General features: G+C 51.0%; 1 protein-coding gene across 1 annotated transcript in view; it reads right to left on the reverse strand.

The window, feature by feature from the left end:
* Positions 1-7,400: 7,400 nt before the first annotated feature.
* The window catches only part of LOC131422914 (kinesin-like protein KIF19), a 62,454-nt gene continuing 43,874 nt past the window's right edge, over positions 7,401-25,980 (reverse strand). Inside the window, exons 18-21 of the mRNA XM_058570540.1 lie at positions 24,388-24,738; positions 22,530-22,683; positions 14,371-14,478; positions 7,401-12,819 (exon numbers count right to left, since the gene is read on the reverse strand). Coding sequence (XP_058426523.1) covers positions 12,719-12,819; positions 14,371-14,478; positions 22,530-22,683; positions 24,388-24,738 — 714 coding nt within the window. The 3' untranslated portion in view covers positions 7,401-12,718. The remainder of the gene's footprint in view (positions 12,820-14,370; positions 14,479-22,529; positions 22,684-24,387; positions 24,739-25,980) is intronic.

The raw sequence follows: 25,980 nt of genomic DNA on the forward strand, positions 1-25,980 counted from the left end.
TTTTACGTGGTTCCTCCCAGTGGACAGCGGGCTGCCTTCTGATGGAAAGCCATCTCTTCATTCACTCCTTCCCTGACTGTTGTCACCGAGGAGTCCCCGCCTGCTGGGACCTGGAGACGTCGAGTGAAGAAGGAGACAGGAAGGCTCTGTCCTCTCGGATCTTCTGTTCTAGCGGGGGAGACAACAAACAAGTACTCCAGCCTCTCATTTCCGCTGGATCCTTCGTTTAGCATTAGACACAATCCCGCCTCTCCCGTTTTAAAAGCAAAAACCAAATGGATACCCTTTACCCACTTTCGGCTGTCACCTTCTCAGCTAACCTCCCAAAGCAGTGGCCTCCCTCCACGGCCTCGGTTTCCCTAAGTCCACTCACTCCACTCCCTGGAAAGAGGTTTCCTCCACTAGGCAGGCACCGGGATGTCAGGGGAAGGAGCACTTGGCAGGAGATGCAAAGCTCTTGGTTACTTTCTAGTTCTTAAGTTGGGTGGTGGTAGATATGTCATTTTATTAATAGATTCAAAGCTTAGAGATGTATCACCTATGTTGTTTTGTATGTGTATTAGTTTGCTAGGGCTGCAGTAACAGACTGGGTGGCTTAAACAATAGAAATTTATTCTCGCAGTTCTGGAGGCTGAAAGTCCAAGATCAAGGTGTTGGCAGGGTTGGTTCCTTCTGAGGGTGTGAGGGGGAGAGTGGTCCAGGCCTCTGTCCTTGGCTTGTTAATGGCTGTCTTCTCTGTGTCTCTTCACATTAACTTCCCTCTGTGTGCATCTGTCTCTGTGTCAAATTTCCTCTTTTTATAAGGACACAGTCATATTGGATTAGGGCCCATCCTAATGACCTAATTTTAACTTGATTTCCTCTGTAAAGATTCTCTTTCCAAATAAGGTCACATTCTGAAGTCCTGGGGTTTAGGCCTCCAACATACCCTTTTGGGGTGGGGGGGACACAAGTAGCCCATAATAATATTTATCAAAAATTACATAATAAACCGTTTTTAAGTGTTATTTCCTATTAAATATTTATTAGAATGGTTAAAATAAATTTTAAAAAACTGACAATACCAAGTGCTGGTGAAGTTGCAGCTGGAACTCTCCTCCACTGCTGGCAGGAATGCAGCATGGCACAGCCTCTGGAAAACAGGTCAGCAGTTTCTTGACAAGTTAAACATAAATCCATCCTACAGCCCAGCCAACCTGCTGCTAGGTATTAACCTAAGAGAAATGAAGACTCGTATTGGCACAAAAACTGTACAGGAGTGTTTTTAGTGGCTTTATTCACAATTGCCCCAAACTGGAAACAGCCCCAAATCCTTCAACTGACAAATGAGTAGATGTACTGTGGCCCATCCGTACGTTGGAATACATCTCAACAATGAGAAAGAACAAACTGCCGATCCACACACCAACACAGATGAGCCTCAGATGCATGCCCCTGAGTAAAAGAACCCGATCACAAAATAGTACATACTGTGTGGTTCCATTTAAGTGACATTCTGGAAAAGGCAAATCAATAGGGACAGGGGCTTTCTGGGGATTGGGGTTTGAGGAGGCGTTGACTAGGAAGGGGCAGGAGGAAATTTAGGGGTGATGGAATAGTTGTGTATCTTGATTGTAGTGGGGGTGGTCACATGACTATATGCGTTTGTCAAAACTCGTAAAATTGTACCCTCAAAAGGATAAATTTTGTCATACATAAATTATACTTCCATTAAAAAACCTCCCCAGCCAAGATTTTGCTAATTACGAAGAAGTGGTACATGATGAAGATGAAATGAAATCAGTACCCAGAGGACCTGCATTCAGAGGCACTCAAAGTTTCCACTAGGCCAGCAATTCCCAACTGTCCCCTGAAATGGTGGCATGCAGAGGGTTATGGGTGCCCCTTGATAAGATAGAGGGTTCCCTGGTCAAATGAGAGTGGGACACAGGAAATAAAACTCTAATGTTGAGTTCCAGCCAGACTTCTCAGACCCGTTGCCAGGATAAAGCATGTGGTGGATTTTGAAGAGCTTCCCATGAGATCCCAGCCCCTGGGAAGGTTGGTGAAGGTTGGTTTGAATTAAATAGAGATTCAAGTACCCAGGAGCCAGACTCTCACACTGCAAAAGGCTTTTTGGGAATTTGAACAAAGCTCCAAGGCCGTTGGGTGAGTGCCAGGACTCGGGCTTCTGACACAGGGCGAGGGTCTCAGCTGATGGGACTTGGAGCTAAGATAAAGACCACCCTTCCCTAGGGGGACAGGATGGGGGGAAGCTGCACGATGGGACCAGGTCCCCTTTTGGGGTGATGAAATGCTTTGAAACAAGACAGAGGTGACCGATGCACAGCACTGTGAATGTGCTAAATGTGACAGATTGTTCACTTTAAAATGGTTGATTTTATCTTGTCAATTACACCTTGATTTAAAAAAAAAAAAAAAACCTAGTTCTTACATTAGCAACGCACCCACATTTTTACTTACCCTCTCTGAAATAGCTGCATATTATCTCCTCATTTACAGAAAAGGTAGCAGAGGCTCAGAGAAGTTAACCAACTAGCCCAAGATGCACAGCTGTGTAAGTGAAGAGTGGGGATCAGAAGCCAAATTTGGGGCTCTGGAGCCAAAGCTCCACTGCACTCCAGTGGCCTCCCTGACTGGGAGGGCACCTGCCATGGGGGCTCTGTGAGCAAGCCAGCTCTGCCTGGAGATGCCCCCCGTGGTGACTTTCATCTCCCGGTCTTCCATTCCCCAAGCTCCTTCAAGCTGGTGGACCCCACCGGCTGTCTTTGCCCACAGCGACTTTGCTGGCTGCGTCCCACCTTTAGGGCCCCTGGACCACTGTGCAAAGGCTGCGGCCTCCCTGGGGCTGACCACAGCCTGGCTCAGCCCCGCAGTTTTAGTGCGAGTTGTCGCGATGTCCCCTACCGGCTACAACTATTTCTGGTTTCCTAACCAGCGTTGCAACAGGAAAAAGAAGTAACTGTGGCTTGGGCAGGAAATACCAGCCGTGCCTGATAGCGGCAGCTTCTGATCACTTCTGGGTGCTTGATGGGTGTGAGCACCAACAGAATAAGGAAAAACACGAAGAGGAGGTGTGAGACTTGCAAGGTCCACTCTCCTTCTTTGCAGGTGATGTGAAAACCCAGGAGAACGAACAGATGAACCCTCCTGATTAAGACTGAGCTCCTGCCTCAGCCCCACCCCAGGCTCACTGCTGTGTTTCTGTTTCAGACCTTTTGGGAGTGGTGTGGGGTAATACAGGAGTGGTAGGAACCCAGCCCCTGACGCTGGGGCTATTGGCAGGTCCTCCAGCCTCTCCGAGCGTCAGTTCCTTACCTGTTTCATGCTTGAAATAACAGCCCCTCCCTCCTCCCTCCTACCGTGGTTATGCATTATTGAGAGAGATGGGGTGCGCAAAGTCCTGGCCCCTGACAGCATTTCTGGGGGAGACCAGCTAGGAGGCACCGCGGTGGTCCTGATGGGGAGGATGGTGTCTTAGGCTTGGGTGGGGGCAGGAGAGGAGATGGGGGGAAGAGGACGATGGAGAGAGATTTGGAGAAAGGCGCATAGAGGAGAGAGTAGGCTTAGGGATTGGCTGATGGGGGGAGAGAGGAGAGAGAAGTCAAGGGTGAGGCCCCGATGTCTGCATGGGCGGTTGGGTGGATGGTGGTGCCACCATGAGAGAGAGGAGTGCCTGGAGGACAACAGTTTGGGGGAGCAAACTTTATGAATGTGATGTTGTACATGTAGAGAGGGAGCCACCTTCTGGATATCACAGCTGTCAGGGAGACAGTTGGATGACTGCGTCTTTAACTCAGGGAAAGGGGGTGCATAGGAAGTGATGTAAATGGGTGCCATCACCCAGAGGTCCACAAGCCAAATCCTGGCACCTCACTCCACATCCCGGTCCTGGCAAACCCTCCCCACCGCCTTCTGCTTTCCCCTCCTGGTTGCTGGAATGGCCGGTAGGGGCCAGATGCCACAGAGGCTGCATTTCATTCTGGAAGCAGTGGGAGCCCCCAAAGGGAGGGAATGGGGAGGACCCTGGAGGGGCCAAGGTCAGATGGGCCCGGGCCCTGGCTGGAGGAGCTACAAGAACATTGGAAGAGTGAGACCCAGCCTCCCAATTCCTCATCCTAAAGGCTACTGTGGGGTATGGACAGGAGCCTGGGGACCCCTGAGGAGGGAGCCACTGGCTAAGATGACCCCCACAAGTGAATCCATGCAAAGTCAGAAAGGACAAGCCAGCTGGGGGAACGAGTCTCCAGCCTCCTCGGAAATAGGATGACTCTCAGGAAGGAGCCCAAGATGGTTAAACCTCCTCTCACCTGATGGCTTAGTCACCAACATCATGCTCTTTACAAGGGGGCTCTCCCCCACTTGCACACCTCCAAGTTGTGGAGCTCACTCCCTACCATTGGGCCACTCAGACTTTATGCATCTTCTCCTCAGGAAAACCCCACTAATTCTCTCCACCATTTTCCAAAGGGCTTTTCTTCCTTGCCCATCTCTCTCTCGGTCACACTCTTGAATCGGCTCCCTCACGTCCCTCTGCTCTTGCAAAGAAGCCTCGGAACAACCACAACCACAGAAATAAACACAGGACATTCCCGGTGGAGTCACCTCGTTTGCACGTTCGGCCTCTGTCCTGTACAAGATACCAGGACCCCCAGTGAGGTCACAGGACAGGCTCCACGCTGCCTGCAGATGGGTGAGGGCTGTTCAGAAGTCGTCACACGTCCTCTATCAATGCACCAGTCCCCAATGACACCTGCCGGTTCTCTTAAAGTTGCCAGAATAGCCATGTGTCTGCCCGGAGCCCCCTTTGCTGCCCTCCTGAGTCGAGCTCGGGGCTTCTTGCGTTGACTGTGTAACCTTAAAGGGCTGGCCTTAAAACGGATGCTGCTCTGTGTAGTTGATGCAGGAGATTTTCAAGGGTGATGGTGAGCTTACCTGATTCTGCCCCACGTGTAAGGCCAGCAGAGAAAGCATTTCCACCAGAGTTTCAATCGTGTCCACCCTCAGCGTAGCCCTTGGAGGGAGGCAGGTAGGTGCCACTGGCCCCAGGGTACAGATGGAAAAGCAGAAACGTGGAGAGAAATGCAAATGGAGACAAGTGGGGCTCCAGGGGTGCAGCCATGGCACCCCCACCATCACCAGGGCAGAACGAGGCAGCCAGGCCCGGGAGGCAGCCCATCCTGGAACCCCTCCTGCGCTGGCCGAGGGTGGAGGAGGCTCCACATGGAGCCATTAAAGGCAACTTGAGGGGCTGGCCCAGTGGCGTAGTAGTTAAGTTCTCACGCTCCACTGCAGCGGCCCAGGGTTCACGGGTTCAGATCCTGGGTGCCAACCTGCTGCACCACTTGTCAGGCCATGCTGTGGCGGCATCCCATATAAAGTAGAGGAAGATGGGCACAGATGTCAGCTGAGGGCCAATCTTCCTCAGCAAAAAGAGGAGGATTGGCAACAGATGTTAGCTCAGGGCTAATCTTCCTCACACACACCAAAAAAAGGCAATTTGATGCCACACATTTGGTCAGCCCAGGTTTTGCATGTGTTGGTCATTTGGGTGTGGGAAAGACAAGTTTGCAACTTTTAATTCAGCTTTAACCCTCGAATACCAGGAAAAATCACAGTCACTATTTACCACTTGGGTCCAGTGGATCCATTTAAATATGTGTATTTGAAGTCATTTTATAAATAGTTTACAGAAGCATAGTTAAAGGGATAGTGGAAAAAACTTTGTTAGACATCCTAATAAGAATTTAAACATAGCAAATAAACATAGCAAATCTCGTTGTATATGAAAAATGAAAAGCAAATGACACATTTCATGCAACCAATGAAACATCAGGCCTGCGGTGGGCCCAGCACCCAGCTGAGGGCCCTTGGCAAACGTCCTTACACACCTGCGGCCCACGGGTCGCCTTTTTCTACTTCTTTTCTCTCCATTTGTTATGTGCTGGATTGTGTCCCCCTTGCCCCCCAGTGCATCTGTTGGAGTCCTAACCCCCGGCACCTCAGAATGTGACCTTATCGGTTGTGGCAGATGTAATTAGCTCAGATGACATCAGACTGGAAGAGGGTGGGCCCCTGATCCGATGAAACTGGTGTCCTTATGAAAAGAGACACAGGCACGCAGGGAAAACGCCATGGGAAGACTGGATTACGCTGCCACAGCCAAGGAACCAGCAGAGGCTGCGAGACCAGATCCTCCCCCTAGCGCCTTCAGGGGGAGCGCGGCCCAGGCGAAACCTTGACCACAGACTTCTGGCTTGCAGGCCTGCGAGACAATAAATGTCTGTGATTCTAAGCCACTGGGCTTGTCGAGCTTTGTTAGAGCAGCCACAGGACGCTAAGCCAGCACACAGAGAACATCTTCCTTTCTTCCTGCTCTCTGACACCTGCGGCGAAAGACCATTACGGTAGAGAGGGCGGGGCATCTCCTCCTCCTTCCAGGTCTGTTCCTGCAAGTTCCGTCCTGGCTGCATGAGGAATTGTGTTCTCGTGAATTTACAACTTGTCAGTGAAGCTTCTCCCACACAGGGAAACCCACCCCAACCACCCACCGAGGGATGTCGCCACAGGCCGCCCCTTGGCCACTCTCTGCAGGCAGAGGCTCTGACCCCCTCTCCCACGTGGCCACCCTCCTTAGTCTGGTTAGTACAAGACCCCCAGCTGCCTGTGCAGGGGTTTTAGTCTATGGAAGTCTGGGAATGCACTGAGCTGAGAAAAGTGACTACGTAGTTCTTCTTAGGACAATACGAAACAATCGCTGAAGCTTTATGAAATCCAAATATTGTGCCATGGGCTCATCTTCCTTTTCCATCTGGGAAACTACACGGACATTCCACCTGATCCTTCCTAGCGGTAAGTATCCTGCTGAGTAGTACTTGAGCTAATTCTAAACTTGTGAAAAAAAGTCACAAGTTGTATTTCTGCCCAGAGTGTCAAGTTCTTGTGTCAATTCTTGCACGCAGCCCGATGTCTCAGAATGCGTGTGAAGCTCTTAGCAAAAAGGTCCCCTTGACAAAGCTCTCCCTTCCTGGGAGGGGCCCCATGGGATGGCCTGCTCCTTGCCCAGCACACACACACATTCACACAGAGGCTCACACTCACGCATACACAGATACACACGAGTGCACTCACACCACACACACTCACTCGTACTCACACAGATACGGACACAGATGCTCACACATATGCACAGACACACACACTCATACACATGCAGAGGTACACAGATATGGGCACAGATGCACACACACACACACACACACACACAGCCCTGACAAAGGACTCTGAAACCCCATAAGCTTAACTGGGACCTCACCAGCTCTAGAAACTTGGGGAGACTCCGTCTGCAGAACAAAGAATCCTTTTTGAAGGGGAATTTCCCACCCTCCCTCACAGCCCCATCCTACCGCTCATCAGTGGCTTTCACTTTGCAAACACAGCACCAGTTTTCGTCTTTGCATCGTAGGAATTCTTCCAGAAACATCTATGTCAACCACATTTGTATACATCTATATAAGCGTCGTCATACAGACATAAAATCATGTCATACCTACTGTTCTGAACCTTTATTTTTTTCAGTTGGTTTATCTCAGAGAGCTGCCCACACCCGCATATAATAGAACCATGGCTGTTTTAAAAATAATTTTTTTGCACTAGGTCGTATGTGAACATGGTAAAAATCCAATAGTTCAAAACCGTGTACAAGGTGAAGGGAATCTCCTACCCACTCCTCGCCCGCCACCGAATCCCTCACTGTGACCAGTCTCTTGGATTTCCTGCCAAAGCTGTTCTGTGCAGCACATATGGGTCGGTGTAGACACACACACACACCTGCACCTCCAGATACACAAATGTGTGCATATGCATACGCGTATATAACACAAATTCTCACCAGGTTTCATAACCTGCCCCTCCTTCCACACACACATTTAAGGACCCTGTTTCTCTAACATCCTCCTTCCTCGTCCCCCAGCTCTCAGCCCATGTTCGCTAAGCAGCTACGAGCCGCCACGCACCATGCAACGACGACACACACTCAGGTTTCTCCCCTGCTCAGGAATATGCTGTGACTCCTTATTGCCCAGCACATCCTGCCTGGCTGCTGGAGGTGACAAGGGAAAAGGCCATGCACCTGGGTTCAAATCCCGGCTCACCACCTGTTCACCAAGTAACCAAGCAAGGGTCCCGCCTCCTGGGCCGCAGGCTGAGGGCGGCATCTGAGGCTTGTGACGAGGCCATGAATAACGTGCTGGGCACACATCTGGACACATCTCTGACATCTTGTTAGTTTCAGCACCTGCTTCCTCTTGTCTCCGTTGGATCCCAGGACACACACAGCGAGGCCCCTGGAGGGCCACCGTGGTGTGTGGACACATCTGCACAGCCCATAATGCTGCACGCTGTCTGCTGAGGGACCGATCTCCCACAGCACCACGATGTCCCAGGCCAGCACCCCAGCCCTGTCGCTCCAGCTCTCAGCACAGCGTCTGCACTCATTCATTCATTCGTTCATTCCACAGCCATTCCTGAGCACCTGCCCTGGGCCAGGGATGATGCAGGGCCTGGTCCAAGGAGCTGGGGGTGCAGAGGTGGGGACACTTGCAGAAAGGCAGTCGTCACCTGGTGGGGAAGTGCAGTGAGCAGGAAGGCTCTGAGCGCATGGGGCTAGCAGGTAAGGAAAGGAGGCCTCTAGGGAGGTGAGATTCTGTGCTGAGCTTGGGAAGGACCCAGAGCTGTGAGAGAGGGTGGGGAAGGGCACTCCGAGCAGAGGGGGCAGAGGGAGCGACAGCAGGGGGGCTGGAGACAGGTGCATGGGTGTGGGGGAGGGGGAGGGTGTGAGTGTGTGAGGGTGAGAGAGTGTCAGTGTGCGTGAGAGTGTGAGTGAGTGTGTACAGGACTTTCTCGTCCCAGATGCCTCTGGTCCGCGCTCACAGCCCGGGGCCTGGCCTCTGAGTCCCGCTGCAGGCGTGGACGGCTCTGATTGGCTGCAGTGCTCTTTGCTCTGAGGTTCACCCCTGAGTGTTCATCCTCTGCCCTGGGTCCCTCCACTGCCTGGACTCCCACCCTGCAGGGTTAATGCCCCCACGGCCCCCTCCACTGCCAGGGGCTGCAAGTGCCTCCTGGCCCTCAGGGTCAACCACCTGCACCTTGGTCTTGTCGCAGTCTCCACATTTGTGGGAACCTAAACTGAGACCCTTCTAACTTGGATTATTTTGAGGGAAAATTGGGAAGAACACGCACCCAATTGTTAAAGAGAAGTTACCTCCAAGATGGCGTGAGATGAGGGAGGGCATTTTTATTTCTCACTTTATATAACTTTCTCTCTTTTGTTAAGTGGTGAGATCACAGGATGATCTTTATGTCACAGACACAAATTCGACGGTCACATGAACTCAGTCCTCAAATAGAACCCCTGTGTACACTCCGATGCTTGTGTAATCTTCCTCAGTCATTTTGGGTTCACACTGGGCCAAATTCAAGATCCTCCCTCGGCTGCTGTCACCCGGGTTGATCCCGAGCTCAAGGGCCTCCTCAGCTGTGACGGTGGCTGGCACAGAGGGGGTGTGTATTTCTCCATCCTGGCTCTTCCTGGTCCTCTGCTGGCCTCCTGTCTGGCCCTTGGGTGTGCCCCCTCTGGGATGGTTAACTTTATGTGTCCATTGGCTGGGCCTCAGTGCCCAGATATGTGGTCAAATATTACTCTGGATCATTCTGTGAGGGTGTTTTTGGATGAGATTAACATTTAAATTGGTGGACTTTGAGTGAAGTGAATTGCCCTCCATAACATAGGTGGGCCTTGTCCAATCAGTTGAAGGCCTGAATAGGATAGAAGGCTGACCTCCCCCTCAGCAAGAGGGAGTTCTGCAGCAGGCAGCCTCCAGACTCAGATTTGAACTTGGACTGCAGCATCAGCCCTTCCCTCGGTCTCCAGCCTGCCAGCCCACCCTGCAGATTTGGGCCTTGCCAGCCTCCATAATTGCATGAGCCCATTCCTTAAAATAAATCTCTTTCTCTATATATACACATTGTATTCGTTCTGTTTTGCTGGGAACTCTGACTAATACACTCCCCTCACGAGGCTGGGACCCCCTGAGATGTAAGTGCCTCTTTAGCTCATTTTCAGAGGCATGGGCCACCCCACAGCCTCACAGTGAAGACCCCCACTCCCGAGATCCAACAGCTCTCTCTCTTGGCCAACTTTTATACCTGACTCAAGACGAGGTGTAGAAAGACCAGAAGTTTCTGCTGTACTCTCACACCACCCCAGGAACAACTCAGGGGCCATGCCTGACCCCCATGCCTCGTCCCCCAGTGCTGCCATTTCTACTCCTCTGCTGTCACTCCACAAAAGTACCAGAGACGTCTCCAGCCACGACTTGCCAACTGCCTGGGTCTCCCCTCATCTATCAGCTAGGATGAGGTTCACCAAACCACAATGTCTTCGGGTAGACATTCTCTCTCAAGTTAAAGTCTGGAGGCAGGATGTCACAGTGCTGAGAGGCATCTCTGCTCCTCACAGACCCAGGCTCCTTCCGGCTCCCCCCTCCATCCTACCTAGAGCATGGCCTTTGCCCTCATGGCCCCAAGATGGTGGCTAGAGTTCCAGCCATCACATTCAAATTCCAGGATTGAAGAAGTGAAGAAGAAAAGAGGCGTGAGGAACATGCTGATTATCCTTTATGATAAAGATTCCTGGAAGCAGCTGCTTCTGGCCTATACCCCATTTGTCAGAACTTTGTCACGTGGCCATACACAGCTGCGAAGGAGGCTGGGAAATATAGTCTTTCTTTTGGGAGCCATGTGGCCAGCTAAAATTGGGGGTTCTATTATCACGGAAGAAAGAGAGCAGACATAGAGAGGCAACCAGCAACTTCTGCCCCACCCAGGATCTGGAGCTGGGCAGGAAAGCAGAAGTCCTCCCACTCTGCCCCCCACCCCGGGCTCTGCACCTCCCTCCAAGCGAGGGAAATGGGCCTCTGACAGCGCCATGGCAGGTCTGCCGCACAGCAGGCAGCAGAGCCCCCAAAGGTTCATAGGACCCACCTGCCTACCTCCACACTCTCCTCAAGAAGACCAGAAAGGAAAACACGGCTCTGACGAAGCCCCTAGCACATCTTCCTTGACAGCAGGGGTTACAGCAAGGGGGAGGCCAGGCCGTGGCGTCCAGCTGGGCAGTTCGCAGAGCACTTATGGGGACCCCACCACGTGCCAGGCACGCATAGTCCAATACGACCCGCTTCCCACTCAGGGACGAGACCACAACACCACCGCCACCTCCCTGCCCTGACGTGCTACAGGCCGATTCCCAAAATCCACAGGGCTCGTCTCTGTTCCCCATCTTGGTCCTGCCAGGTGCTCTGCCCAGCGTGGCTCCTGCCACAGGGGAGGTGGCGCTGGTCCCCATGGCCTCCAAACAAGGTGACCCGAGAGCAAGGGATGAGGGTGCGGGTTTGATAACCACAGCAAGTGCCAAAAGCATAGCCAGACAAGGTGATGGTCCAGCTCCCACGGGCCAGCGTGCAGAGATTTTCTGGGTTTTGTCCTATCTTGAGGAAAAAATGACTGAAGCTCATACAATCCTAATGCAATTAGAACCGGGACTTTTGTGTTCCCGGTTAACATGGCTGGTTTCATGCACCTTGACAGTTCTATCTTGTTTCTAACAGCTGGCAGCATTTTCCTCTCTGCGTAACTGGGGTGTTGAGAGGGACATTAGAACACAGTGGGGGATGGGTAGGTCATAGGAATGGGAGAACATTCTCATCTTTCCCTGATGCTGGCTTGTCCAGGAGCCTGTGTACACATGAGGAGGGGACCAGTGTCACTCTGCAGGCTGCCCAAGGCTTGTGGGGCATGAGGGTTAATTTTATGCATCAACTTGGCCAGGCCACAGGACCCAGATACGTGGTCAAATGGCAATCTAGATGTTGCTGTGAAGGTATTTTTTAGATGAGATTAACTTTGAAATCAGTTAGTAGACTTTGAGGAAAGCAGATTACCCCTCACAGTGTGGGTGGGCCTCATCATATCAGTCGAAGGCTGAAAGGAAAAAAGACTGAGGTCCCTGAGGAAGAGTGAATTTTGCCTCCAGACTCAAGGCTGCAGCATCAGCTCTTCCCTGGGTCTCCAGTCTGCCCTGCAGATTTCGGACTTGCCAGTCCCCACAATCACGTGAATGAATTGCTTAAAGTAAATCTCAATCCCTTTCTCCCTCTCCCTCTTCTGTGTACACACAGACACACACACTGGTTCTGTTTCTCTGGAGAACCTCAACTAATACATGGAGTTTGGGGACAAATTCTTCTCTTCCTCTTGCTGGCAGCTACTCGGGTGTCCCCAGAGGCTTCCTCAGCCTGATTCTGACCTGGAGAGCGATGGCCTGGTATCCCAGCCCCCAGAGAGCATTCTCCCGAAGCAGAAACCGCACTGTGGAGTGATCCTGGGAAGAGCACCTGTGATTGGGAACAACCCATACAAGGCCCTTAGCTCCCCTGTGAGGGGTCCTGGGGAAGGCTCTGATGCTCCAGGGACAGCCCCGCTTCTGCAGGCGGTTGGAGAGGTGAACACTGTGCAAATGGCCGTGGAAACCTAGGGCGGGCTGCCCCCGCAAAGTGTCCCTGCCAGGGCCCCCATCTCTCAAATCCAACTCTGGGGCAAGAGACCCCAGCGCCCGAGATCAGCCTCTCTGGCCTTCCCCCGGCTCTGCCTGCTGCCATCTTTATTTTGGTCTTCTTGGCCTCTTGGCGCTGCTGCCCTGGTGCCTGCGGAGGTTGCTGGGGTGCAGTGGGCTGTGGCGTCGGCCTCCGCAGTCTGTAGACCCTGGGGGGGTGGGGAGACTTCAGTCTGTGGTCAAGGCAAACCCCAGTGAAGCCAGAGTCCCAGCTGGAGTCGCTGCCTGGGTCCCTCCCAGTGTGGACGCCCTGGCCTTGGCCTAAACCGCCTGCTAGACTCAGTTCAAGGCCTACATGGGCTCTTCTCCCTCTGCCAGCCTGCCCATGCCCGGGGCCACCTTCTGGACCCTGTGAGACTCTCGCTCCCCAAACAGGGGCCTCACTTCTGAGTCTGTCCTGGCCTCTGCTCCTCTAGTAACAGCAGGCCTGTCCACAGGACTCCCCTCAGCCACCTCTCCACTGTGGTGGACACGCAGTGAGGATGGGGGAAACTCTGCACAACATTTCCCGCCCCTCACATTTAAAGACAAGTTGTTTAAACAGGCCGTGAACTGTTGGCTGTTACTCAGCCTGTTCTGGTCTACGAGCTGCTGGCCCCAAGGTCACAGCCAGTAAACACCTCTGAGACCCTTTTCACAAGGAACTTTAAAAAGAAAGGCATAATAATGAGAAGTTCTTAACCTTTTCTGAAACACTAACATGAGGAGGGTTAAAGGTTCAGCAAGAAGGACTGAGGTTAGACATAAGGAAGAACTTCCTGCAGGGGACCAGCCCTCTCTGGTGGTCCTTAATCCCATTGTTGATTTACACCCATCCTTCTGGACAGGTGGTTGTGCATTGGTTCAGGGAGTGAGAAAATGGTGCCAATGACGCAGAGGGCGTTTCCCATCTCCAGAAAGGATCCAGACAAGCCTCATGGGCTGGAGTGAGGATGACATGAACATGGATGTTAACATGACTTAAACCGTCACTGGGATTTAGCAGACACCCAGGAAACATCGCTGTCCTTCTTGCTTCAAGATATAGAAACAGAAGAAGAAAAGGAGAGGGAAGAGGGAGAAGACGAGGGGTAATAGGCACGCAGAAAAAACTGTGTCTTTTGTTTTAAGGTTAACACCCAGGACCACGATGTTATGGTGAAACTTGCACCTTCAGGAGACTGCTGGTGACTGTGTAAAATTACTACAGCTTTTCTGGGATGTAGTTTGGCCAGAGGTTGTAGTCAAGCAAATAAAACAAGCAAATGTTTTTGAACGAAAGAACCAGGGTGGCATGGTTTTGGTCGTGTTCTAGACCTGTGCTGTCCAGTTAAGTAGCCACTGACCAAGTATGGCTTCTGAGTGCAGATGAAGGGGTGAAGGGGCGCTTGGTGACTGCTGGAACCTGAGGGTACATGTACTGTTGTCACTGCCCGACAGACAAGGGGGCACTGGGTGGGTGGTCATGTCTGAGGGTACATGTACTGCTGTCACTCCCCGACAGATGAGGGGGCACTTGGTGAGTGGTCTTGTCTCAGGGTACATGTACTGCTGTCACTCCCTGACAGATGAGGGGGCGCTTGGTGAGTGGTCATGTCTGAGGGTATGTGTACTGCTGTCACCCCCCAACTTCTCCCCATGGAGACTGGCCTGAGAATCCTGGAAGCCAGTGGAGTGGGAGCTTCAGGCTGGCACAGGGAGGGGAGGAGGCAGGCACTGACCTCGGATGTCCCGGGGCAGGAGGGGCACCCTGCTCGGGCTTGTGCTGCTCTGCCACATGGCGCTGGGGAAGGTGAAGCTGACCTCAGGCACGTGGACAGTGTTCTCATCTAAACAGTGAACCAGAGAGAAGAGAACAGTATTTTTAGGGACCACCCAGGGAATCCTGGGAATAAAACGAAACAGTGAACACTAGATGCAATACATTGAGTACCCACTACCTGCTGGCTCTTTACCGAGGTTACCTCATTTGTACTCCCCACAGCCCTGTGAGGGGGTTACTTTTTACAGGAACTCCTGAGCTCTGTCCTTTCTGGAACTTTCCCCCTCCTCTGGCTTTGGTTCCTTTCCCCTTCTCCAGCACCTACGCTCTTCCTTTCCATCTTTCTTCTGTTCCCTCCATGCCCTGAGCTGGCCATTACATGCCAACGAAGAGGACTTTCTGGGTTTATTGAACAAAGTTTAATCAGAAACATCATCAAACAGAAAAGGAAGTACAGGCAGTGTGGTGGGGGGAGAAGTGGGTCTCCCCCCCAGAAACGGGTTGGGGACCCCCCTCCTCAGGTCACCTTGCGGAGAAGCCCCCTGACCGCTTGAGCTACAATCACACTGTCTCTACACTCTATCCTTTTCCCTGGCTTTATCCTCTTCCCAACACTTTCACTGCCTGGCACGTTTTGTGCTGATCTGTCTTTCTGTCTCCCCGTAGTTAAAAGTCAGCTCCACAAGAAGAAGGGCCCCATTTTGTGTCCTGCCATCTCCCAAGGGCCTAGACGAGAGCTTGACACTTGATGGGTGCGTGATAAATTCTTGCTGAATGAATAAGTGACTGAACAGGGAGTCGAGAGGTCTGGGCTTTAGTCTTACGTTTGCAGCTGACTCTTTACCTGGCCCTTGGCAGGGCACTTCCTCTCTCTGAGCCTCAGTTTCCCCTTCTCTCAAATGAGAAGGGTACAGAAGTTAACAAGTGCTAGCGAGGACTGGAGCCTCGTACACCGCTGCTGGGAATGGGAAATGGTGCAGCCACTATTAGAGACAGTTCGGCGGTTTTTCAAAAAGTTAGACAAGAATGACCTCACAACCCAGAGATTCTACTCTCAGGTATACACCTCAAAGAAGTGAAAACAGATAGTTAAGCAAAAACCTGTACACAGATATTCATAGCAGCACTATTCACAGTAGCCAAGAGGTGGAAACCACAGAGGCGTCCACCAACAGATGAACGGATACACAAAATGCAGTATGTCCACACAATGGAATATTGTTCAGCCTTAAAAGGGAAGGAATTGCTGACACCTGCTACAACCTAGATGAACCTTGAAAATACGATGCTCGGTGAGAGAAGCCAGACACCAAGCCACATGTTGTATGATTTTACATTGCATGAAATGGCCAGATTAGGGAAACCCACAGAGACCAAACGTCGCTTCGTGGTTGCCAGGGGCCAGGGGAAGAGGTGATGGGAGTTACTGCTTACCAGGCTCAGCGTTCCTTGTGGGGTGATGAAATGTTCCAGAACTAGACAGAGGTGGTGGATGCACACCACTGTAAATGTACTAAATGCCACTGTGTTGCACACTTTAAAACGGTGAGTTTTGTTATGTGAATTTTACCTCAATTTTAAAAGAGTGTGAGGGTTGGACTTGAAGAACTCCAGGGCCAGCAAAGTCAGATGCACACAAGGTCCAGTCAGGAAACACAATTGAGGGAAGGAGGCAGAGACATGGCATGCTCAACGGTCAACAGCAACGGACCCCTTGGCCTCAGCGATAGGGAGACCATTCCTTCATTCATCCATCCGTCCATTCGACTGTCACTCATTGAGCATCTACTCCATGCAGGCACTGCTCAGAGCCCTGGGCACACAGCAGTGAACAAGACTAACATCCCTGCACTCACGGGGCCTGTAGACCGGTAGGGGAGGAAGACAATGAACAAGGACATAAGTCCAATGTGTCGTCCCTCCGGCGGGGACACATGCTATGGTTGAGTTCAGGGAAGACCTCGCCGAGAGAAGCTGACAGCCAAGTCAGGCTCTGAAGGCGGGGAGGGAGGGAGCCATTTGTCTCCAGACCTTCCTCTTGTAAGAGAAGTTGGACTTTTGCATTCTATGTGCAAGCTAACTTTTCACGTTATTTTAAAACGTAGTGCTGGTCAACCAGACTCCTCCAAGCTCAGGGCTGGGTTTGGTCTGTGGACTGCCAGTGTGCAGTCTCTGCTTTAGGTAGGAACATTCTAAGCTGCTCTAGTCGTTAATTAAGGGGGAAAAGAGATCCTCATTTAGAGGAATTTAACCATTGTTTAGAAAGGTTTTGGAACGGGTTTCACTCTCCCCACATGAGCTTGGTAGATTGCATCAAGGAAGACCTGTCTCAGGCTTGGCCCCAGGATGGGAATGAGAACAGGTGTAGGGACACCTGTGGAGACTTGGGGGTCAGCAGACCTGGGCCGCCACCCACAGGTTTCTTTGTGGCCCTGGCCAGCTCCTTTCGCCCCTCTGCTCCCTGTTTCTCATTCTGGGAAACGGGCCCCTACCAGATAGGGTTGTTGTGGATGATGAATGAGGCGACACGTCCACTCCTTCCTGGTACCCACTGGCTTGTAAGTGATGGCTGCTCTGCCCTCCCCTCAGATGCACCCAGGGCCGTGGCTCAGAACTGCACACCCAGACGCGATACACATCAGGGCACAAATGTAGGACCAGCAACACCACTGCCCTAAACTGTGAACGAGCAATCAGATTGCAAGCCCCGGGATCTCTCGGCCCAGGGCCCTGCCCTGGGGAGCCCAGGCCTCTGCAAACATTGTAAGTGCATGATCCTCAGGCTCCCTGGGAAGGTCCGTTTTCAGCACAGACCTGCATGGCCCCCGGCTGGAGAAATGGGATACGTGGAGGCCTCATTGTACACTTGCCAAGTACAAATGTTCTTCCTCCAAGCAGAGGCAGCCAGGCTCAGCGGGAGGGACATGGGGGTGCCAATCCTGGCTGTGCCATCAATGTGCAATGTGATCCTGGAGACGTCACTGCCACTCCCCTGGCCTCAGTTTACCCATCTGAACCAGTTGGGCTACAGATCCTGGACCATCGATTCCAATATGCTCTGACTTTTCCACCACAGGAACACACAGTTGTGGAGAGAATCTCTGCCCCCTACAGGGACGCTCTGTAGACACAGCTGAGAGAAGAGGTGCCAGCCTTTCCTTGGAGAGCCCACAAAGGAGGGCTTAGCACCCCTCTGCGGGCTGGGGGCTCAGCCCAGCTCCAGTGTGCCCTTTCTTGCCAGCTGAGAGGGCCAGTTACAGTCCACTCATTTTTATTTGCAAAAGCCTGATTTCTTTTATACACAGACTGTGCATTAGATGATATGAGGGAATTGCTCTCAGTTCTTCCAACTATGACGTGTAATACTCTGTTACCAGTTTGAGAGGGCTCTTGAAATATTTATGGGTGAAATGACATGATCTGGGATTTTCTTGGAACATCTCCAGGAAAGAAAATAACAAACGAACAAAGAAATACATAGAACAAAACTGGTAGAGCATTGACCGTTGTCAAAGCCAGGTGAGGGCTATGTAGGAGGTCATTATGCTGGTCTCTCTCCTTCTGCATGTGTTGGGAATTTCATAATAAACCACTGGGGAAGCAAACTCCTTTTGCAATCACCTATACAAACACGTTCCAAGGAGCTCATCTCTAGAGGAGACAGAAACATCAGTTTCAGCGGTTGGGGTTGGGCAGGAGGGGATTGCAGGAGACTTGAACCTTCTGGTTAAGCAGTAATGACGAGTCACCTGCAGAGCCTGGCTGTGGCCCCCACACCTATTATTTCACGGGCACTCACGGCTCCCCTCCCCCAGGTGGGTGCTGCCATTGGCCCCTCCTGGAGGCCGGCTGGGAGGAAAGGGGCTGAGAGCCACCCCAGCCCCCCGCTCTTTATTTATTTTTATTTATTTTTTCCCCCAAAGCCCCAGTAGATAGTTGTATGTCATAGCTGCACATCCTTCTAGCTGCTGTATGTGGGACGCGGCCTCAGCATGGCTGGAGAAGCGGTGCGTCGGTGCGCACCCGGGATCCGAACCCCGGGCGCCAGCAGTGGAGCGCGTGCACTTAACCACTAAGCCACGGGGCGCCCGCTCCCCGCTCTTAAAATCCCCGCTCCTAACTGCTCTGCATTCATTGTGATTTTTTATTGTTTTATGAACACATAAACAGAAAAAAAATAAAACATTTGAAGGTAGCAAATCCCATAAGAATGAAAAACACTTGAAGTGTTTTTTAAAGTGTTCTAAGTCTCTTAAGTGTTCCTGCAGGCCTGTGTTGTTCTCAGTAATTACAGTGGCCGAACTGAGAAATCACAGACAAATCTGAATCTCATCCTCAAGATGAAAGACTTCTGAAAAGCCTTTGAAAGCGTGGCTGTGAATCTGGTTGTGCACACCCACCAGCAAGCCAGAGCGTGGGTGTGTCCAGTGCTTCCCTTGTCCTTGAAGTGTACATCAGAGCCCTAAATGCGCTCACCCTCTGACCCACTAAGAATGGACTCGAATAAAGCGGGACATGAAAGGGCCTCTGGAGGCGTGGGTAAGAACTAGGGATCTGGAGCCAGCCTACCTGGCTTTGAATCCCAACTCTGCCACTCCCAGCTGTGTGACCTTGGGCAAGTTCCTTAAGCTCTCTGTGCCTCTGTTTACTCATCTGTACCCATACTCATCTGTACCATGGGATAACAGTCGTTCCTTACCCCATAGAAATAGCGTGAGGACAAATGGATTGACACCGTGATGTGCCTGGCACGGAGTAAGTACTAAATAAATGTGAGCTGTTATTATGGAACCAGCGATATAGGCTATCTCAACCATCCATGGAGAGGACTAGCTCGCTTGTCTGTTTTTTCCGCTCTCTATTGGACTGATGCTTTTGTAAATATCATAAGAATGGATCACTAGAAAGAATAAATGAAAATTGTAGAAAAGGCAGAATCCAGGCCACTGATCACAAGTCGTGGTTCCGTCAAATTGCCACATGCCTTTCTAAATGCTCTGTGTCAACTTCTGTACTCTCCTGTTGCAGGTCGGTGACAGTTTGTGGGCACCCTTTGAGGAGCACTGAGGTCCACCAATCTGCTTTTGCAATTGTGACAAATTGGAAACAAGTCCAATATCCTATAACAGGGGAGAGATGTTCACGTTACCGTCCATCCATAGTGAGGAAGTCATCTTATTGTGTCTATTTCTGGATGGGAGGGTGTACAAGTGAGTTTTTCTTATTTATAATTTTATCTATATCCCAAAGCTTTCACAATAAGCATATATTATTTTTGTAATAACAACAACCACAGGGGCCAGGATGCAAACCTATATGCACTGAAAGAAGCCACAGGGGCCAAGGGGACAGACTGAATAAAGGCAGCCAACTGTATGTGCACAATTTTAATCATTTTTTTAAATTCTACTGGGGTGTCAGGCAGGCCAGAAGCAAAACTGGGTGCCTGTGTAAACATTTCTTTTCGTGAAGTCAGTGGCCTTGGCCCATTCCTTACCCTAAAAACCTGAAGCCCACTCACACCAAGGAGCAGACAACTGATAACAGCCCAAACTGTCACACTTCCCAAAGATTTACATTTGAGAGGAGGGACAGAGTCTTAAACAGAAAAAAGGAGTGACATCAGCATCATGGCAGAGTGAGTTGTTTCCTTAGTCTCTCCCCACTAAGTTACAACCAAATGGACATTCATTAACCAACAGAGAAGTCCCTACAAAGCACAACAGGACATCTGAGAGACCCACGCAGCCAAGCATCTGAAGGTGGAGGGACTGGATCCCTGGGCAGCAGTGGAAGGAGGTGAGTGGATCCCCTCCCCCTCCCCAACAGCAGCGATCTAGGTCGCAGGTCCTCATGCAGCAGCCGGCACGCCACTATAAGGGGGCGGGGTGGGGCAGGCAGGCCTGCGTGGGAATGCTTTTGCTTTCGGAGTTGCAGCCCAGCCCGTGGGAATGCTCTACACTGAGTGGCGCCACTCAGACATTGCGTGGGCGCCCCCAACAAGACCAGCAGCCCAGGTGAACCACCTGTGAGTGCAGAGTGGGCCCACGTGTAAAACAAGGTAATCCTCCCATCCCGCCCAGCACACCAGCTCAGATGGTCCCCGGCCAAGGCAGCAGTTCCACACCAGAGTCCCTGCATGTGTGACCCACCAAGCAGCTGCAGCCAGCGGGCAAAAGCAGACAAGCCCTACCAACACGACTTCCAGCAGACATGGCAGGTTCAGAAAACACAGCTCCTGCCCCCCCAGAGGTGGCAGGTGGAATCTGCGACTTGATGCTACCACTATGCGCTGGCAAAGGATCACTTCATCAAACACCATGAAGAAGTACAGTAACACTTCAGAGCAGAAGGAAAATGACAAGTCTCCAGAAACCAATCCTAAAGTCACAGAAACTTACAATCTAAATGACAGAGAATTCAAAATAGTTGTCATAAAGAAACTCAATGAGTTACAAGAAAACTCAGACAGACAGTTCAATGAGCTCAGGAATAAAATTAATGAGCATAAGGAATACTTCACCAAAGAGATTAAACTCTAAAAAAAAAACGAATATAAAATGCATATGGGGCAACAAAAGACCCTGAATAGCTAAAGCAATCCGGAGAAAAAAGAACAAAGCTGGAGGCACCACAATTCCTGATTTCAAAATATACTACAAAGCTATAGTAATCAAAACAGACACACAGATCAATGCAACAGAATTGAAAGCCCAGAAATAAAACCACACATCTACAGACAGCTAAGGAGCCAAGAACACACAACAGAGAAAGGAAAGTCTCTTCAATAAATGGTGCTGGGAAAACTGGACAGCCACATGCAAAAGAATGAAAGTAGACCATTATCTTTTGCCATACACAAAAATTAACTCAAACTGGATTAAAGACTTGAAGGTCAGACGTGAAACCATAAAACTCCCAGAAGAAAATACAAGCAGCACGCTCTTTGACACCGGTCTTAGAAGGATCTTTTCGAATACTACGTGTACTCAGGCAAGGGAAACAAAAGAAAAAATAAACAAATGGGATTTCATCAGACTACAGAGCATCTGCAAGGCAAAGGAAACCAGGAACAAAATGAAAAGACAACCCACTAACTGAGAGAAAATATTTGCAAATCAGAAAACACAGCTCCTGCCGACAAGTGGTTAATCTCCAAAATATATAAAGAACTCATACAACTCAACAATAACAAAAACAAACAACCCGATCAAAAAATGGGCAGCAGATATGAACAGACATTTTTCCAAAAAAGATATACAGATGGCCAACAGGCACATGAAAAGATGTTCAACATCACTAATTATTAGGGAAATGCAAATCAAAACTACAATGAGATACCACCTTACACCTGTCAGAATGGCCATTTTTAGCAAGACAAAAAATAACAAATGTTGGAGAGGCTGTGGAGAAAAGGGAATCTTCATACACTGCTGGTGGGAGTGCAAACTGGTGCAGCCTCTATGGAAACCAGTATGGAGATGCCTCAAAAAATTAAAAATAGAAATACCATACAATCCAGCTATCCCACCACTGAGTATTTATCCAAAAATCTTGAAATCAACAATTTAAAGAGACTTATGCACCCCCAAGATCACTGAGGCATTATTCACAATAGCCAAGACGTAGAAGCAACCCGTGTCCTTCAACTGATGAATGGATAAAGAAGATGTGGTGTATATATACAATGGAATATTACTCAGCAATAAAAAAAAGACAAAATTGTCCCATTGTCAACAACGTGGATGGACCTTGAGGGTATGATGTTAAGCGAAATAAGCCAGACAGAGAAAGACAAACACTGTGTGATTTCACTCATGTGTGGAAGATAAACAAATACATGGAGAAGGAGAACACATTAGTGGTTACCAGAGGGGAAGGGGGTGGGGGTGGGGTGAAAGGGGTAAAGGGGCACATATGTATGGTGACAGATATAAACTAGACTGTTGGTGGTGAGCACAATGCAGTCCATACAGAAACTGTTATACAACAATGTACACCTGAAATTATACAATGTTATAAACCAATACGACCTCAATAAAATAACTGAAAAAGACAAAACAAACAAAGATACAGGAAAAAAAAAAAACATGCTATTTTCTTTCTTTGATCCTGTACCTGCATGGAAACTGAGGCTGGGTTTTATCTTGGAGGCTGCAGGGACAGCAGGGAAAAAGCTCTTTCCTGACGACTTTGACAGCTGAGGGAGTGCAGAGGGGTGCTGGGTCTCAGCCACACGGTCCACGGAGAGGGGCTGAAGTTTCTCTGTTGCCTGCAGGGAAAAGTCACATAGCAGGGCAGGGGAGCAGGTAGGGAGGAATGAAATGTCAAGGTCATTCTGAGCTGAAGCCACGCACTGATTAAGCGCCTACTGTGTGCCAGTAGACTGCTGTAGGCACATGGGGTGCCTCAGTGAACATCATGGGCAGAATCACCACTAACATTCTCCTTCAACCCCCAAAGAAGAATGAATGAATGCATGAATGATGCTCTTCTGGCTGTTTATCCCTCCCATTTTCCCTGCTCAACCTCCCCACCCCCATGGAGGGGGTTCTCATCCAAACCCACAGTGATGGTTAACATTTAAATCAATAGACCGAGTAAAGCAGATTGCCCAGGAGTGGGCCTCACCCAATCAGCTGAAGGCCTGAATAGAACAAAACGGCTGACCCTCCTGTGAGTAAGAGAGACTCCTCCTGCCTGACTGCCTTAAGATGGGACATTGGCTTTTTCCTGCCTTTGGACTTAAACTGAAACATTGGCTCTCCTGGGCCTCCAGCTTGCTGACTGCAGATCTGAGATTTGTTGGCCTCCATAATTGCATGAGCCAATTCCTGATAATAAATCTCTCTCTAGATAGACAGACAGACAGACAGACAGACAGACAGACAGATAGATAGATAGATCGATCTACATTCTACTGGTTCTGTTCCTCTGGAGAACCCTGACTAATATACCTTCTGATCCCTGCTCCTGTCCTACCTTTAGGTCTGCTGAGTAACTGCCAGAGGAATTTCAGTCTGAGTCAGCCAGCACCCACTGTGTGTCTGGCAGGGCTTGGGTGCTGGCCAGCACAGGCAGAACGGGGATCCATCAGACCCCCGGCCACTAGCCCCCTCGCCCGGGGAGGAGCTGCTCACTGACTCCCCCTCCCCCTTGAACGTACCCAAGTGGCCAGTGGGGAAGAAACCCCACAAAGTAAAAGCTGTTTCCCTATGAGCCCGTGTGGAACCCGCCCTCCTCCATGCGAACACCATTTTACCCACTGCGGTCAGTCTGACAATGCAGTGTGCTCTCGGATTTTTGCTTAATCCTATTCTGTTGGGATTCTTCTGCCTTTCATTGTCCAATATCCCAAGAAAGTCATGCGAAATGAAAAGCACTGTTTGGTGGGGATGCTGAGGCATTCTGTGTAACAGTCAAAAATGAAAGACAAGCTAAGTGGCCCTTTAAAGGGGACCGAGAACCACAGAGTGGCCACGAGATGGGCTCGTGTGTGGAGTCACTCCTCTGCAGACACAGATGGAGGGCCCGTGTGGGCCAGGCCGGCGCCAGACACCGGGGGAAAGAATCATCTCATGGCTGTTAGCACTTCACAACTCACCTCCCACACAAGCACTGTTGAGTGATATGTTCTAGAACCAAGTCATGGCCCTTTTTTTAAGTTAAAATACTATGCTATGTAGGCACACGAATATTTATGAAATAATGTTAAGAAAAAATAAATAGCTCACAAAGCTGTATTCCCACTGGGATTATAACCACATAAAATACGTGCACATGTGGCCTCAGATCAGAACGGAGCAGGGACATGGTAAGGGGGGTGTGCTGTGGGGGCTCTGTTTCTTCCTCTATCTCCTTTGTCAGGGCCCTCCTGCATCCACTGTGACTCTGATGGGGTCAGTCCCTGACCCTCCCTCTCTGCTGCTCTGGCTGGACCCCTGGGACCGGGGCGCCCGGGCTGCTGTCCACCCACCAGCTGCACGCTCCAGGTGAACGAGGGTGACCGCCGCCTCCTGGCCTTCCTCTCCACAGAGCGGTCCCTGCACGGGCTGACGTGGGGCCACCTCCCGTCTGCCGGGCTGGGGTCCGGGGCCACCTCCTCTGGCAGGTGGAGGGAGGAGCGGCCGCTGCCGCCCTCGCGGTCCTGCGCCTTGGAGCGCCGGGTGGCCGCGATGAGGGCGATGCTCTTGGTGCTCACGGCCATCTCCTTGAGGGCCTGCGCGCTCAGCCCAGCCTCCGCCGCCGTCTGCACGGGTCCCAGCTCCAGGCCGGCCGGGGAGCACAGCTTGGACACCAAATTCTTCACGCTCAGGGAGCTCGGCTTCTGCAGGAAACCAGCAATGCCAGGGGGGTCAGATGTCACCGGGCTGTCACTGTGGCCCCAGGTTGGGCCCCCAGAAGTAGACCTGGAGACAGTGACTCAAGGAAAGTAGTTTGCTTGGGGGGAACACCGTTGGGGGTAGAACAAGGGCCAATGAAGTCATGTGATGAAGCCAGTCCCTGGCCTGGGACGCCCTAGAGACAGTGCCACACTCAGGCCTCAGGGTCACCCCACCCAAGGGCTGCTCCCAGAGTCACTGACAGGGGGCTTCCCCTACGGGACCCTAACTCCCCAGCACCCCGGCAAGGGCAGGAGGGCGCCCTCAGCACAGTGACCCAGAGGCTGGCGGCCAGAAGTGTCCAGAAACCACGCCCTTGTACTATTAGGAGTGATACTGAGTACTAATAGCTTCTGAATAATGGTTCATAAGAAAGGAGCAAAATTACCAATTTGTGAAGATTCCCAGCTTACTCTCCGCTCCCCCAAGCCCGCCCATCTGCCAAAGAGATTCTGACATTTGCCATTTGGTTTCCCACCGCCTGGCCCCACCCCCAAGGAAGGGGAGACTTCTCGCTGGCTTGGCTGGGAGAGAGGCCAGGCTGATCACACCAAAGAGGGATGGAAGGAAGTGGAGGGAGATAGGAAGTTCAGGTTTGCTCGGTGTGAGAGGCAGTTTGGGGCTGGAGACTGAGTGAGATGGGGAATGAGAAGAGTATCTCAGGGGATGGGAAAAGGCCCCTTTGCTGTTATTCTAGAGGAAGAAATTTCCTTTGGGTTGTTACACCTTGTTTCCTTGAATTTGGCACCACTCTGAGGCTCCTGGATCCATCACTTTACAGGTGGAGAAATGGAGGCTCAGAGACATGAAGTAACTTTCCCAAGGTCACACAGCTAGCAAGGGACAGAGTGGGGATTTGAACCCAGGCCTGGCTGCTTCCTGAGCCCAACCTCTTAGCAATTAAACGATACCGAGCCCCAAAAGCACCCACACTCTGGAGGAGGGGAAACCCAGTGGGATTCCACAGGAGCCCCTACAGAGCTTTCTGATTCCTTTGCTCATTTAATCCCACGGAGGGAAGTGATCATCCCCAACTCCCAGGCGAGCAAAGTGAGGCTCCGCAGAGCCACCAGGAGCCAGCAGTAGTCATCACAGGGCGACTGCCTGAGCTCTCCAAGTCTCACTTCTTGTCTACGAATTGAGGGTAATGACCACCCCAGGCTCATACAGGGCTGGTGGAGTGTCCG

The sequence above is a fragment of the Diceros bicornis genome, chromosome 26 (genome assembly GCF_020826845.1).
Source record: "Diceros bicornis minor isolate mBicDic1 chromosome 26, mDicBic1.mat.cur, whole genome shotgun sequence".
NCBI lineage: Eukaryota > Metazoa > Chordata > Mammalia > Perissodactyla > Rhinocerotidae > Diceros > Diceros bicornis.